Genomic DNA, 16,427 nt, shown 5'->3' on the forward strand with positions numbered 1-16,427 from the left:
TCAAATATTTAATATTTTATAATTTTTAACCATCTTTTTCTCTCAAATGTGTCCCACCTTTAAATCTGTGTCTATAGGTTTTTATGCTACAGGTTGTTTTTTCAGCAAACCAGATGCTATTTTGTGCTTTAAAGGTTTCTGTCAGAAGACTATAGCAGATTATATTTATATTCAGTAGGGTTCTTTTGAGATTTTTTAATGAAAATGTTATACCCAAAGGTTTTAGGTTAGTTTTGCTATACATCAAGCAATTCCATTAAGGTTATGCTTTAAATGCTGTTATCCTTTATGTGATATTGTTCACATGTAATACAAGTGAACAAAAGGAGGGTGTTATTGCTGTTATTATTGCTGGCTGCCACTGAAACCATATGGCAAGGGCTGAGAGTGCCAGCTCTTGGCTCTTGGGTATAAAATTGTACCTTACTATGTTGCCTGTAATTTTTCCTTATTGTACCCCCACATGGGTATCAACTAGGAACTGTGTATGTAGGGTTAACTGTGTAAGCCCAGTGGGCAAGTTAATGCATTCTCTGTGTATTCCCTTTGCCTCATGGGCATGCAGCTGTCTGTGCAGGCTTATAAGTGGATTGCCTTGTATGGGTGGCCCCTTATGAGAAATAGCTGCACAGAATATGCTTATGAGAACAGAGTCTCCTGGCACATGAGGGGAAAGGGAGGTGATATTTTGGCGTGTCTTGCCTGCCAGCAAGGTATTCTTAGCTGGTATCTTAGAGAAGAGAAGGTTTTAGAACCCCACATGATAGGTGCAAATAGTGGAGTGCAAGCTCTTGTGTTTACATGTTTGTTTTATGTGTTCTAAAACCTGCAATGCATTGTGTTTGTCCTGTGATTTAAACCCAGGTTGGTGAATGACATGTGAATAAGCATTCCAATGCCCCAGCTCAGATATGGAGTGCCTGAAAAGTGAACTGACCCTGTTATTTTCTATGTCATATTCCCTTAGCGGAACTGTGAAATTTCTTGTGTGTCAGTTTTAGGAGGATATTTGGGTGGAAATATAGTTATTTTGGTTGCAGGAGTTGTGGAGCCAGAGTCCTGGTAGTCACTTAATTTACCCCAGAAAGCAGGCATGATTTGATGGAACGCAGTGTGAATTACACCAGGGCCTCCCTGTGCCCCCCAGACTCCTGGATTTCGAGTCCAAATCTCCCCAAGTTATTTTCCTAATAAGTATAAGGTCCCCCAAAGTATATTCTCTGTTTCTTGGGTTTGTGAAGTTTTCAAGGTCTTATCCGGATGAACCACCGTTTATTTTTCTGCCTGTTTTGCCTTGTAATTGATCCCTTAAATATAAAGGTGTATTTGGCCTGGCCTAATGTGACAATCAGATATAATTTTCTCTCATGGGAAGACCAATGGTCACCCTAGGTACCTTGTAGATTTGATGTTGTATGATTATATTCTAAAACAGACGATATTAATCAGCATCTATTGTGTGAAACTAATGCAATTGTCTGAGTGTCTCATGTCCAGGTGCAGTCCTTCCAATTAGATGAAGATAAAGGTGACGCAAAAGCGCTTTTCATCTAAAGTGGAGAGGCCTATTCCAGATTCTACCCAGTCAGAGTATTTTTCCTTGATACATGTTACACAAGTGCACCCACAGTCGCTTCAAAATTAAACCTCAACAATGGAGGGATGGCCTAAAGATACAGCCGTTCTCAGTTGGTGTTTTGGTTCATAAGAAAACCCGGCACTAACCAAAAAAAGGAGAAAAGTTCATAGGAAGAAAATTCGGACCTCAACATATGAACTTTGAACTTTTTAATAACCTTTCTTTTTACAGGTTTTATTATTTTATTACAATGTTTATTCTATTAGGTTTATATACTGTAAGTGCTGTCCACATGAAGACGATAGGGTAGTAACAAGAATATTTTGTTATATAATGGAATCCTGGTAAACAAAGCCCACATCTTAGTGCAATATATCCCAATGTACTATACATACCGAATAAATTGCACCCCAGGAACACGAGAGTTATATTTAACCCCTTGGAAAAAGACAAGATGCTATAAGATATTTGTAGAACTATATATATAAGAAATTGGTTATGAAGGGAGTAGAAATACAAGTTTACCTTAGGGAAATTATTGACTCTGTGATAGAAGGATAGATAAATTATTATCCTGCAACTAGACCAGGTTATGTTATTTGGGAAAGTGGTTCCAGTGTTTGAAGGTAGAGATGAGGGTTGGGATTTGTTGGGACTTGGTGGTTAGATTATTTCGCTGGGAGCGAAGCTAGTGGATGTTTTTGTATGTGTGTCTGTCCTACTCATTACTCTCTGTGTTATGAACAGCAAAACTTTGGTCCTGAAGTGCGTTGCAACCCCCCCACCGATGCTATGTCTCTTTTTGGTGATGAAGATGTCAGCAGTCCCCCAGAAGAAGAGACCGAGAAAAAAGAAATCAACTGGGCCGATACAATGGCCAGAAAGGAATTACGTTATGTACTATGGGACTATTTTTTTGGTCCGGCAGGACTATGATATGGTTAACTGTTCTTTAAAAAGACTGTCTCTAAAGGAAGAGGGGGCTGAGAAGATTGGAAAAGAGGAAGGTGGGGAGGTCACCCAAGTGCGTGTGTCAACCACAAGGAAAGGATCACAAGTCAACCATTTTGCCTATGGCAGCCATTTTGTCTGTTCCGATATTCTGAGTAAATGTAATATGTAAGATGTATGTGTTGGGCAGTCGCTCCTAGGAAATATTAACCCACACCAACCCCCACTTATGCTCAGAAATAGAATTTAAATAATGTTCATCATACCTAAGCAAAGAATACGAAATTGAAAGGCATTAATTATTAAAAATAGCTCAGTTAAGAGAATAGCGGGAGGTCTAATACCCTGTTAGGAATGTATGATTTATATGCAAAAGGGGATTTTTCAGTAGTCAATATAAATGTTGTTTTTCACGATACTAAAAGACGCTATTTTTAAGGTTCAGCAATAGATAAGGACAGTAGTTTTGCAAAATTGTATGGCATTGGGTTATCTGATGGCAGCACAAGGAGGGGTTTGTAAATTAGTGGGTAAAGAATGCCGTTCTTATATTGACACCCAATCAAAAAGTTTACACCATGATATGGATACTCTAGCAGAAATTTAATCTAGAATGCGAGAGGAAACAAAAGAGTTTGATTTTACATTTGGCCTTGAAAATTGGCTTGATGTATTGGGAATTAAATTCTTTACGGAATTAGGATAATCGCAGGTTTATTACTCTGTGTGTATGAATTAATCTAGATGGCTAAGTGTAATCAGCTCTATTTTTGCCAAAGAAAGATGTTTCTGCTTTTAGCTCGACCATTATGTATATGCCTCCCACAAAGAGAGCGAGAAATACCAATAGTCTTGGTGCTCGTCAACCACCCATATGTTCATCTCTGATTATCAAACGAGATACCTAAAAGAGATAGGTTTCTGCAGGCACATGGTCTCTTGGAGGTTTCTTCCTTGGAGTTTTTCCTCTCCTGAGTGGTTTGCAGAAGAATAAATGGGATTGGTCAATTGGTTTGTTCTTTCAGAACAAAAGGAGGTATTGTAAGGTTAAAACTGTCTTCTGTCTTCTGGAATTGATAAGGTTAAAAAGAATACGCTGGCCTTGCTATTTTCATGGGAGGCTATTGTAAATAGCTTCAGACCAACTGTTCAATGCCTGTCAAAATATTGTTAAAATAAGACTACAGAGGATAGGGCTGCCTTATAAGTCACCATTGTATATGTCTCTTGCTCAGCAGTTAAATGTTTTAAGCTCTACAGAAAAGGCATTATGTGAAGGATACATGTAAATTTAGATGTGTACCCATATTTGTAACAGATGACAACTGTATTTTTGTCCCTGCCTTGTGTATATAAACCTGCTTGTGAACCATTAAAATTTAGTTGTAAGAACTCAGCCAAGGTGCCTCCCTGAATTCTTACAGCTCCGAGCTCGTATATGTCATACTATTTGAAATAATCCCATATCTGTTGCGTTTCAGTAGCTCCCGGGAGAAAAGGTTTTGCTTGCCCTAGAAGGACCTGATCTGTAGAGATCTAACACCTTGCTTTCACTGACAGTCAGACCGTTATTGAAAGCCGGTGCTGTTCCATTGCTGGCCTGGGACTAATGAATCGTAGTTGGTTTTACCATGACCTTTCTCCTTTTGAAGTCTCCATGATGCGCTATGGCAATGAAGTTAACTTCAACTGCCACCCTCCCGCAAGACCTAAACACCCAACCTGGGGCAACTACAAGCTTCACCCACCCCCTGTACCAACAACAAATCAGTGCTTGCTTTTTAACCCTTTCATTACCTTAGCGGTTAGCCACTAAGGTAATGAAACTGGCTGCAATTTTTTTCCCTGCGTATGATTAATACATGAGGCCGGCGGGGACCTGTTGGGACCACCCTGAGGCCCATGGAAATCCACGGGGACCACCCAGAGGCCCACAGACACTCACAGGCCCCCAGACATCCATGGGGACCACCGCCGGCCTACGGTATCAATCCTGGGCAAAAAAAAAGAAGCTTTTATCAATCTTGCAATATTTTTAGCACCAGCCTTTAGCTGGTGGTAATATATTGAGAGATTTTCAAACACGATAAGCTTTCCACAATTTAGTGAATAGTTAATACTGGCAAAATAAATAGCGATAATGCCTTTTTTTGGCTTGTCCGACGACTTTTTGCCTAAGGCTGTTAATGGTCGTTAAAAAGCCATTATAGAGCGATACTGCACTGTTATCACTGCCTTGTGAATAGCAAAGCAGGCAGTATCGAGCAATAAGGGCATTTATTGGCCATTATAAAGTCGAGCCTTGATAAAGTGCACAAGCACTAAACATGTCGGGTCCGTTTTTTTTGCCGGTCTGGGGATCAGAGGAATTATTAAAAGCTACATTTTGTAGTTACCCTCTCTCCAGTTCATTTATTAATCGTTCCAGTGGTGCGTCGTGCAGTCTTCACTTTTTGTACTATCTACCCAGCGAACAGCAGACCAAAAGGGGCCTTGCCTCAACCCACAGGGCCAGGATTGGACTGATGCACCTTTCACAACCGTGAGTCTACACTTTGCAATTTTTGAGGATACAGTCTATAATATAAAGGGGGACAAGCAAGTCTATAGTTATTGATTTAGGAAGATAACCAGTGCCTTTCTATGTGAACATTAATAGCCGTTTTGTGAAAGCTCTCCAACAGAACAGAACCAGCCAATCACCATCTTCTTTTCCATGTATATGCTGTAAACCCTGAGACTCATATCATTTATAAGTGGAGCTGCTAAGGATACCGTTTCTATTCAAGATTTAAAGAATTGGATATTACTGTAGTGTTTTTTTGATTTAAACATTCAGTGCCTTAAACATACTGTTGGGATTGCTTTTTGGAGCCCCAGATTTGTTTTTTGGACTGTTTTTTTTGCCTATCTACCATTAAAACCACTTATTACAGTTTTATGCATAGGCCCCATAATGTCTGTGCCTTGCCTGTTTTGTCCAGAGATCCTGACCTTGCTTGTTTTTGGATTCCGCACTCCTCTCCTGACCCACGTACCTCTCCAATCCTGACCTTGGCCAAGTACCTGCAACGATCCATATCTCTCCAATTCAGACCTCGGCAAGTATCTTTGACCATCCTGACTTCTCCTACCCCGACCAATCTACACTCCAGACGTGCCTGTGGGTTGGCGTTTATCAAATCCCCCACTTCGGCCTCGTGGTCACACCTTGTTTGTGGTGAGTGCATCATTACACTGGTGTCTTGATATCAGCACAGCCTTGTACTCAAGACATCATCTCCTTGGGCAACCCAGTTGTGACTGTGCTCAGAAGTCTCTCTCCGGCAGTTTCAGCAGGATGCTTTTCAATATTTCTGATTAGCCAGGTGGAGACTAGTTAATTGACTGACTGCAATTAACCAGAATCCCTGCTGGATTCCTCAGATCACTCCTCTCCACTAATCCTTTAGACAGGGTTAAGTCCCTGTTACAATCCCCTTTGTTTTTTAGTTAGGGACAGTGCCCTGTTTAAATAGCATCCCCAGGAAAGGCTCCAGAGAACTCTAATGATTCATATAGAGACAGCCTAGGCTCAGACGGGACTCCCCAAGCTGCAGTCCCGAGGCATAGTTGGACCAGCCCAATCATAGCTCCAGTCCATAGCTGACTCAACCAGAAAGCCACGTGATGGCATTCAGTACCCAAGACTGGGATACTGACCACAGAGAGAGAGTAGTACCAGGCCCATCAGGGACCCAAAAGGAGATGAAGCATTACAGACACTACACAGCAGAGTTATCACTTAGATAACAGCAATTAGTAAAGCCTTAGTATCGTTCTAGCGGGCCAAGATTGGGGGTGGCTAGGGAAGAGAATACAGACAACACATACTGTACAGCGAACAGTGATGAGACTATAGTCAAAGTTATCAGTCACATCCAAATCAAAAGGAAGTGAAGAACTAAATGATCCTCAACCCTTACAAATCTGCATATTTGAACTCAATGCATATCGAACACCTCCTAGACGTGCATCCTCATGCAGGTTAGGGCAACTATTAGGGTCCGTATCTAGAGAGGAATGTGAGATAGAATAACTGATATGCTGTAATTGGTTTGGTGTTTGCTTTTTCTGCTACAGATAATCATAATTTTCCCCATGAAACAACAAGTGAAACCGTGGCCTAGAATATATGGAGTGTTGTATAGACTTATATCTGAGCAAGTAGATAGATGAGTAAAGCTAGCACGAGAAGGTAATAATGCAGTATTTATACTCCCAGCTTTTTTCAATAGAAGAGTTTATTATATAAAAAGAAAAACTAAAAGGTATGTGTGTGGCAAAATTCTGGAACAGTTACCACCTATTTATTGCTGACATCAGAAGTAAACAACACACAGAACCCCAGCAAGCTCTTTTTAGGAACCCCTGAGCCTCCACAAAATATATGTATATAAGTGTCAAAAAGGAGAGCTACTGTATTGACATCAGAAGTAGACTGTGGGGAGCAGACTAACGACGGATAGCACAGATTTTATATGGATGTGGCACCAGAGTCATCTTAAACACATATTTCAGGTTGACCTCTGTCACTCCTTGTGGCAGCTGGAAGCTGAACGTTTGCAGGAGACTGGTGAAGAAAAGCCGAAGCTCAATCCTGGCCAATTGCTCCCCCAAACAAACTCGGTGTCCTGTGGCAAGAAGTAACAGACATGCATTAAAATGTAATAAAACGAGGGTAATAACATTTAAACAGGTGCCTTATTCCCTTCTAAATTTCATTTGAACACAGAAGAGATTAAAATACCCCTATACGTATCCATATACGCGCATTACCATATAATACGTCTTCAACTTACAGGACAGAAGAGAAAGAAAAACACAAAACAAGGAGCCCTATATGCCCCTATATTACTGCAGCTGCTGACAACCAATAAAAGGTTTCCAGCTAAAGAAATCTAGCACATAAACAATAAATTGAGAAACCACTACAGCGAGAAAAGGCTTTTATTTGGATATTATAATATAATGGCATTGAGCCACTAAAGGGTCTATGTGTTGAGGGTCAATTCCTGTTCTTGTTAACAAGAACTTTCAATAGATAACGCTGTTAGTCAATTACAAGATGGGGTTTGATACACACACACACACGAAATATAAGGAAAATTAATTATGCACCAATGCAGGGTACCAGACTTCAATCAGGTGTTACTAGCCATTAAGGTCAATGGCAGTTAACACCCGACCAGGGAACGATCTCACATTGGCGTTTAGCGACTTCTAACATAAGTTTAGTGAAAATGTAGCAAAAAATAAAGTTGGAGAATATTGCCAAATACTGGCGAATTTGTGAGTTTTACCATTGACTGCGTGAGGGAATTTTTATATATATATATATATATATATATATATATATATATATATATATATATATATATATATATATATAATGGTCATTCCTATTTTATTTTCACCAATTTAATGACTTTAGTGAATCTACCCCTAAAAGAATGTGAATTCTGCCTGAGTTACAGAAGGACAACAGAAGAACCACAAATGCTTCTTGAGACATCTCATTCACACATTCAGCCGACCAGTCATCATGTTTATTACATATCTGTATAATCTCTGGAAAATGTCAGACACTCACCTGCCGAGAATGGTAAAAAGGCCTCGTTCATAAAAAAGTTCCCCTCTTTGTCCAAGAAGTGGTTGGGGTTGAACTGATTAGGAGTCTCCCAGTGCTGTGGATCATGCCGCACAGAATCCAGATTGGGCAGAATCATTGTATCCTGGGGATAATGGGAAAGTGACTTTTTGTGGTAGAGATGGTTCATTGTTTGGTATATTCCCCTCTCTTGCATAGTGCGTGCACACTGCAAAGTACAACCCATACTGTATTGTATCAGAGATTTGGGATAAGCCTCGCTGATGGGTGAACAAAACATCCCTCTTTATTTCCTGACATGTTGCCTGGCATGGTTGTAACAGCTATGAAACACAGACACCAATTTAATTATATACTGTATAACCAAGCCAATCATGGTTACAGAATTGTGGAACAGAAACCAATTGTGATATTATATAAAAGTATTAAACATATAATTATGTGGGCTCACTTGCCCAGGAGTCACTGACAGAAAAGCAACAAAGTAAATAGTGCTAGTTTGTGAGAAGACACTAAATAGTGATGAAAATGTTACAAATGTAACGTGATAACCACAAATACTTCTATTTCAAAAGCGAGTTTGCTGCTAGCCAATAGAAAGATGGCTCGTCATCTCAAGTGCTAGTAGAAATAAAGGAGATAGCACACAACTCTCATAGTATAGTAATATTGATCATTGTAGTCACAATTGCAAAGGGTGAGTATCACACGTACATCAATGAAATCCTTTAAACAACATGTCATGTTAAGGGTACATGTTACCACATTAGCACAGCCTCCTCCCGCATCCTTGCCAGCCACCGACAGTAGTCCTTTGATCAGGTAAGCAGAGAGGTCTTTGATCCCCAACAGCCTGGGTCCTGAGTGTCTGATGTTGTGACACCGACACCTCCTGACCGTTGCGGGGACCAGTCGTGTCTAAGTGGATATACTGATAACGATCAGCTCCCATACTACTGGAAAACAAGCCGAAAGCTTCCAGTGCACTCAGCAGCAGCCTGATGCAGTCACTAGTATCACGTCGCTAGATAGTAAACAGAGACCGGACCGTCAAATTAGCCAAGCGAATTTGCCGCAAGTACGGAGAGCTACTGTAGTGGATGGAGTCCAGAAATAAAGTCCAGAGGAACGCGAAATGCATCCAACAGGTTTCGTCGAGTACCTCTACTTCATCAGGGAACAATGATGGTTTGAACACTTGTGCTATATGTACCCTACAGTTGCATGTGATTGGACACACAGAGGGATTTGTCCGCCCAACCACAGTCAACCCCAAACATCAACACATGTCTACAATTAACAATCTATATTGACACAATAAAAACTATTATTAACTAAAGTTAATACACAATAAAAATTCCATAAAATCACTCATTGATCCACCAGGGAGGCCTATAGTTTGTCATTCAATCACTAGCAGCCAGTCAATCGCAATATGTAGATTTTTTCCTCCAGAAGTATGTCAGCACTCTCCCATCTTATATTAAAGATACAACTTCAGTTCTTAAAATGTTTCAGACTTTAAATGGAAGGATAGCTATAGGTGGGTCACATTTGACGTCTGGAAACTCTATACACAGATACCACATAAGGGAGTCAAAGCAGTAGAAGAGAATCTGCTAGGCGATTTGCTGTTACATCCACTAACTCGTGAATTTATTCTGAAGTCGATTACATTTATTCTTCCCCATAACTATTTCTTTTTCCGCACAGAATTTGTTATCCAAATATGCGGCACAGCTATGGGAACACGCTTTGCCCCAAGCTATGCAAACCTCTATATGGGTGCCTGGGAACATCAGTTTATCTGGTCTAATAACCCATTTTTGGATAGAATTATCTTATGGTGGCACGTTATATATGGTATATGTGTGTGGGAAAGAGACTGTTTCTTTAGATCAGTTCTCATATCTTAATGACAATAGTTTGAATTTAATCTTCACAGCAGTCAGTGATACTATAGCCATTGATTTCCTAGACCTTCATCTATAAAGTAAACCTGGTAATGTAGTGACCACTAAGGCATTTAAAAAAAAAAAGTGGATACTAATAGTCTACTACTCGCTTCTAGTAATCACAAAAAACAAAATCATGGATCCATAATATTCCTATTGGTCAATTTGTATGCATTAAATTGAACTGTAGTTCACCGGAAGACTTCGAGATCCAATCTGAGGATTTGTTTAAAAAATGTTCAAAGAGGCTAAAATAAACAAACTTTGAATAAAGCACAACAAAAAGTGAGAAATATAAATAGGAAATATTTATGATCTAAAACTACTGAGGATAAAGTAAGTCAAGAAAAGAGAATAAACAAAAATTAATTCAGGTGCCTTTTGTGACAAATTACAAGTCAGCCATACAATTCAAGCCATTGTCAACAAGCATTGGATAATCTTATCTAATGATCCAATTTTGGGACCTTATCTAGAGGAAAAACCCAAGATAATTTTCAGAAGAGCAAAGAATTAAAAAAATAAAATAAAAATTCACTGGCACCTAGCGAAATAGAATCAAGGCCAAAACAATTAATAGACTCTTCTTGGTTAACCCAAAAACCCACTGGCAATTATGGATGCGGTAAATGCTTAGCATGCCGATAAAAAATATTAGATATAAAACTAGCAATGAAACGTTTATAATCAAAGACTGTATTTCTTGCAAAAACAACCTACGTAGTGTAGCTTCTGGAATGTCCCTGTGGACTACAGTATATTGGTCGGACGAAGCATTTTTTGAAAACTAGAATTCTCAAACACATTAGGAATATTAAAATTGGCTACGACAAGCACAGTATATCAGGACACTTTAAACAATACCATCATAGTGATACCACCTTGTTGAAATATAAGGGCCTCCAAACTGTCCCTCCGAATAGAAGAGGGGTAGACAGAGTTAAAATTCTTGAAACAGGAAAGCTTTTGAATATAACTACAACTAAGTACAACTGTCTTGTCCTCGTCTCTTGATCTACATGCCCCACTTTCTCTCTGCCGCCCTCGCTCTTCTAACCCTAGACCCTGGCTAAATTACCACACGCGCATGCTGCGTTCCTCCACACGTTCCTCTGAACGCCTCTGGAGGAAGTCTCACACTCTCGCAGACTTCCTTCACTACAAATTTATGCTATCCTGTTTCAACTCTGCCCTCTCGCAAGCTAAACATGCCTACTTTTCTGCACTAATCAACATGAACAAATCTAACCCACGCCGACTGTTCTCTGTCTTTGATACTCTACTCAAACCACCCTCAGCTGCCTCTCCTTCCTCCATCTCCGCTCAGGACTTTGCTGACTATTTTAAGGAAAAGGTGGAATCCATACGGCAGAACATCCCCTCTGTTTCTTCCCCCCATCCTACACCTCTTCCTAACTCTCCTCCTGCCTTCCTTGAGTCTTTTTCCACTGTCTCAGAGGAGGATGTGTCGCTGTTGATCTCCTCTTCTCCCTCTACCACTTGCTCTCTTGACCCCATTCCCTCCCATCTCCTAAAACCTCTAGCTCCTACTATAATCCCTACGCTTACACACATTTTTAACTCCTCCCTCTGCTCTGGAACCTTTCCATCCTCCTTCAAACATGCAACAGTCATACCATTACTCAAAAACAGCAAGCTTGACCCTACCTGTCTTTCTAACTATCGATCTGTCTCCCTCCTGCCTTTTGCCTCTAAACTACTTGAACGTCTTGTATTCTCTCGCTTGCTCCATTTTCTCAACACCTATTCTCTCCTAGACCCTCTACAATCTGGCTTCCGCACTGCTCATTCCACCGAAACAGCCCTCACCAAAATAACTGACGACCTCCATGCTGCCAAAGACAGAGGTCATTACACTCTGCTCATCTTACTCGACCTCTCTGCAGCATTTGACACCGTGGACCACCCTCTTCTCCTCCACATTCTCCATACTCTAGGTATTCGGAACAAAGCTCTATCCTGGATCTCATCCTACCTCTCCCATCGTACTTTTAGTGTCTCTTCTGCTAACACCTCCTCCTCCTCTATTGATCTCTCTGTGGGGGTACCCCAGGGCTCTGTCCTGGGACCTCTTCTCTTTTCTCTGTACACACTCTCTCTAGGTGACCTAATAACATCTTTTGGGTTTAATTATCACCTCTATGCCGACGACACACAAATATACTTTTCAACACCTGACCTTACACCTGCTGTACAAACCAAAGTTTCTGAATGTCTCTCTGCTATATCATCCTGGATGGCCCTCCGACGCCTTAAACTCAACATGGCTAAAACAGAGCTCCTCATACTTCCTCCCAAACCTGGCCCTACTACCTCCTTCCACATTACTGTTGGAACTACAATCATTCACCCAGTAGCCCAAGCACGCTGCCTAGGGGTCACGTTCGACTCCTCTCTCACATTCGCCCCTCACATTCAAAACATTTCTAAAACTTGTCGCTTTTTCCTCTGCAATATAACTAAGATACGCCCTTTCCTCTGTTGTTCGACTGCTAAAACTCTGACTCAGGCCCTCATTCTCTCCCGTCTTGATTACTGTAACCTCCTGCTGTCCGGCTTTCCTGCCTCTCACCTGTCTCCCCTACAATCTATCCTAAATGCTGCTGCCAGAATCACTCTACTCTTTCCTAGATCTGTCTCAGCATCTCCCCTCATGAAATCCCTCTCCTGGCTTCCGATCAAATCCCGCATCTCACACTCCATTCTTCTCCTCACTTTTAAAGCTTTACATTCTTCTGCCCCTCCTTACATCTCATCCCTAATTTCTCGGTATGCACCATCCAGACTCTTGCGTTCTTCTCAAGGATGTCTTCTTTCTACCCCCTTTGTATCTAAAGCCCTCTCCCGCCTTAAACCTTTTTCACTGACTGCCCCACACCTCTGGAATGCCCTTCCCCTCAGTACCCGACTAGCACCCTCTCTATCCACCTTTAAGAACCACCTTAAGACACACTTGCTTAAAGAAGCATATGAATAGCACTGTGGATATTCTAAACACGATACATAATGCTTGGCCCCCTGCAGACGCACTTACCAGAACTCCCTCCTACTGTCTCTGTACGTTCTCCCTACCTACCAATTAGACTGTAAGCTCCTCGGGGCAGGGACTCCTCTTCCAAAATGTTACTTTTATGTCTAAAGCACTTATTCCCATGATCTGTTATTTATATTATCTGTTATTTATTTGATTACCACATGTATTACTACTGTGAAGCGCTATGTACACTAATGGCGCTATATAAATAAAGACATACAATACAATACAATATATAAAGTTAATACCATGGTCCCTCTAGGTTTGAATGAATTAAAATTGATATTTGGTCTCTTTATTGAACCAGCCGCATTTGTCATTTTTTGATTCACTAATAACATTTTATACATATTGCTGTCATTTTTTAATTTTTATGAGTTTATATATCTCTTAACCACTGATAGTGTCTTAAATTTTAGTTTCTAATTGAGTACCAGTTAAAATAGTGAATAACATCACTTCTAACAGGACAGCCAAGTGTGCCTTTTGCATGCCACTTGTAATTTGTGTTTTGACTTTCATGACCCACTATGCAAATCTATTGATTCATTTTTGATTGATTCATTTGTGAGTTATCTGTTCCATACAAACATCTGGTACCTGTAGAACCGGTGTTCAAACCATCGTTATTCCCTGATGAAGTAGTGGTACTCTAAGAAACGCATTGATGTATTTCGTGTCCCTATGGACTTTATTTCTGGACTACATCCACTACAGTAGCCCTCCGTGCTTGCGGAAAATACATTGGCTAATTTGATGTCCGGTGTCTGTTTGCTATCCAGCGACGTCATCAGGCTGCTGCTGAGTGCACTGGAAGCTTTCGGCTTGTTTTCCGGAAGTGCGGGAGCTGTTCTTCATCAGTATATCCACTTAGACACGCCAGGTCCCCGCAACGGTCAGAGGAGATGTCGGTGCCACAACAGACACTCGGGATCCAGGCTGTTGGATCAAAGACCTCTCTGCTTACCTGATCAAAGAACTACCGTCAGTGGCTACCAAGGATGCGGGAGGAGGCTGTGTGCTAATGTGTTAACATGTACCTCTAGCATGACATGCTGTTAGAGGATTTCATTGATGGACGTGCGATACTCACCCTTTGTATTCACAATTGCAATGACCAATATAACTATACTATGAGAGTTGTGCGCTGTCTTTCTTTATTTCAATTATGGTTGCATACCTATGGAATAATGGCAACTTCCATTATGTAACTATACTGTGCATATTATACTGTACTGTATGCCTCACAAAGAATCTGAATTTTGAAATATATTTGAAAATCATCTGCATAGGTATTGTAGTTTAGCTAAAGATGGTTTAAATATATTTTGCCTGGGGTTCAGCCTTTGCTGAATGACTTGAACATTAAGTTGGACTCCGTATGAATGGCCAGTAATTTTTGAAGTGTGTTATTCCTTGCAATTACATCCATATATGTCTGCATCGAGTACAAATAAAATAAATTAGTCCTGCTGCTTCGCCTCATGGAGTTCCAGACAGTCTCAAATTCATCATTACCAATGAATTAGAGAACACACATTAATGCACTTAGTTTACACCTTAAATTGAATATTGGTTGTTTATTCCAAAACAACATAAAACCCCTATGTTGGAATCACCTGCCTGACCCTATTAATAAATGTATAATATTAATTTCTAGCTGCTCTTAAACAATAATAATAATTTTATATATATATCTATATATATAGATATATATATAGACCATACGATACCGGTTGCAACACGACATCAAGGGACAGCACGCAGGTAAGTAAATCAAAAATGTTCTATATTTGATAGAAGACACAAAAAACGACGTTTCGGTCCCCCAGTGGGACCTTTCTCAAACCAGGTTTGATTTAATATGCAAACAAATACATTCAATGCAAAAAACACCTGGTGGATATTATAGGATCTGTGTCTATTAGATTACTTCATGCTAGAAACTCTACCTATCTTCTCCAAAGAAAATCCATTAAGAGTAACATTCTTTGTACTGCATCTTAGCATTCCCACAGCTGCAATATTCCCACAGCGCTGAATCTCGTGAATTACTGCGTTGGTGTAAGGAAGCCTCTTCCTGTCTTCGTAATAAACCAATTGAGAGCCTTCAAGAACAGAATCCAGCTCCTTCTGTACCTTCTCTATAAAAGGATAATGAGCTCGATTTAAACTTTTGCAAGACATGGTTCCACATAGCAACATATTAGACCAACAACAAGACACTGTACTTTACCTATAATTGTTTAATTAACAATAAAGTGTAATTTTGCATAATTGTCTGTTGATATTAATTCCTTTCAGTGTTTCAGCTACTCACCTTGTATATCAGGATAAGCCACCATGTAGAGAAGAGCCCACAGTAGGGTGGTGGCTGTAGTTTCAGTCCCAGCTATAAAGAAATCAATCACCACTTGGATCATATTGGCCTCATCAAATGTGGATCCAGGCTCACTCTTTGTCTGTAGATAAGGGTTTTTAGTTTATGAAACCGTATTATTTATTAGTAAAATAAAATCATCTAATATATATTGCACATGATCTGTGGTAATATCCATACTGTAAGCTAGGTGAGATACAATTAATTTGCAAGAGAAATGTATGTGCATGTATTTAATTTTTAATTGTGTTTTTAATTAAATAAATGCAATGTACGGTAGAGAACATTATAAAAACCCCAAACAGACAGACAGTACAGGGCATCATGCTGAGTGACCCCCTTGTAATTTTTTTTATAAATTCAGTTGTGCGTTTAATTAGTAATAAACAAGGTATTTACTTTTATTATCTGGGCCAGATAGTGATCAATTACATCTTGAGGCTCCTCCGGTGACCTGTTCTCCTGATGGATTCGGATCTCCTTTCTTATAAATGTATCTAAATATTCCTTCTTTACAAAGACCTCCTGGTGGGGACCTGGTATATGTCGCATCAGCCAAGGGAAAGCATCATACATCTAGTGTATATAAAATATGGGAGTTACTATTAAATAGTTTGGAACAGACAACAACAAAATGTAAATATAATATTAGTTGTATTTAACACTTACAATCCCCCACTTGGAACCCTCAATCAACCATACAGGGAAGCGAAGCAAGAACCAGTGAGTGACGATCCCTTGACCAGCCCTGAAGATGCACTGCAAGCTGCCAGGCATAACTGTGATCTGCTCCGTGAAGAATTGAAAATGGAGAGAGAAAATAACGCTGAGTTACTGAAGACTGTGCTCGCAATTTA

At 40.1% G+C, this 16,427-nt stretch overlaps 1 protein-coding gene across 1 annotated transcript in view; it reads right to left on the bottom strand.

The window, feature by feature from the left end:
• Window positions 1-6,850: 6,850 nt before the first annotated feature.
• Window positions 6,851-16,427, bottom strand: part of LOC142489548 (cytochrome P450 2J4-like) — a 61,862-nt gene continuing 52,285 nt past the window's right edge. Inside the window, exons 9-14 of the mRNA XM_075590568.1 lie at window positions 16,240-16,356; window positions 15,970-16,146; window positions 15,511-15,652; window positions 15,138-15,334; window positions 8,163-8,304; window positions 6,851-7,203 (exon numbers count right to left, since the gene is read on the bottom strand). Coding sequence (XP_075446683.1) covers window positions 7,025-7,203; window positions 8,163-8,304; window positions 15,138-15,334; window positions 15,511-15,652; window positions 15,970-16,146; window positions 16,240-16,356 — 954 coding nt within the window. The 3' untranslated portion in view covers window positions 6,851-7,024. The remainder of the gene's footprint in view (window positions 7,204-8,162; window positions 8,305-15,137; window positions 15,335-15,510; window positions 15,653-15,969; window positions 16,147-16,239; window positions 16,357-16,427) is intronic.

Source organism: Ascaphus truei, chromosome 1 (genome assembly GCF_040206685.1).
Source record: "Ascaphus truei isolate aAscTru1 chromosome 1, aAscTru1.hap1, whole genome shotgun sequence".
In the NCBI taxonomy this organism is placed as follows: domain Eukaryota; kingdom Metazoa; phylum Chordata; class Amphibia; order Anura; family Ascaphidae; genus Ascaphus; species Ascaphus truei.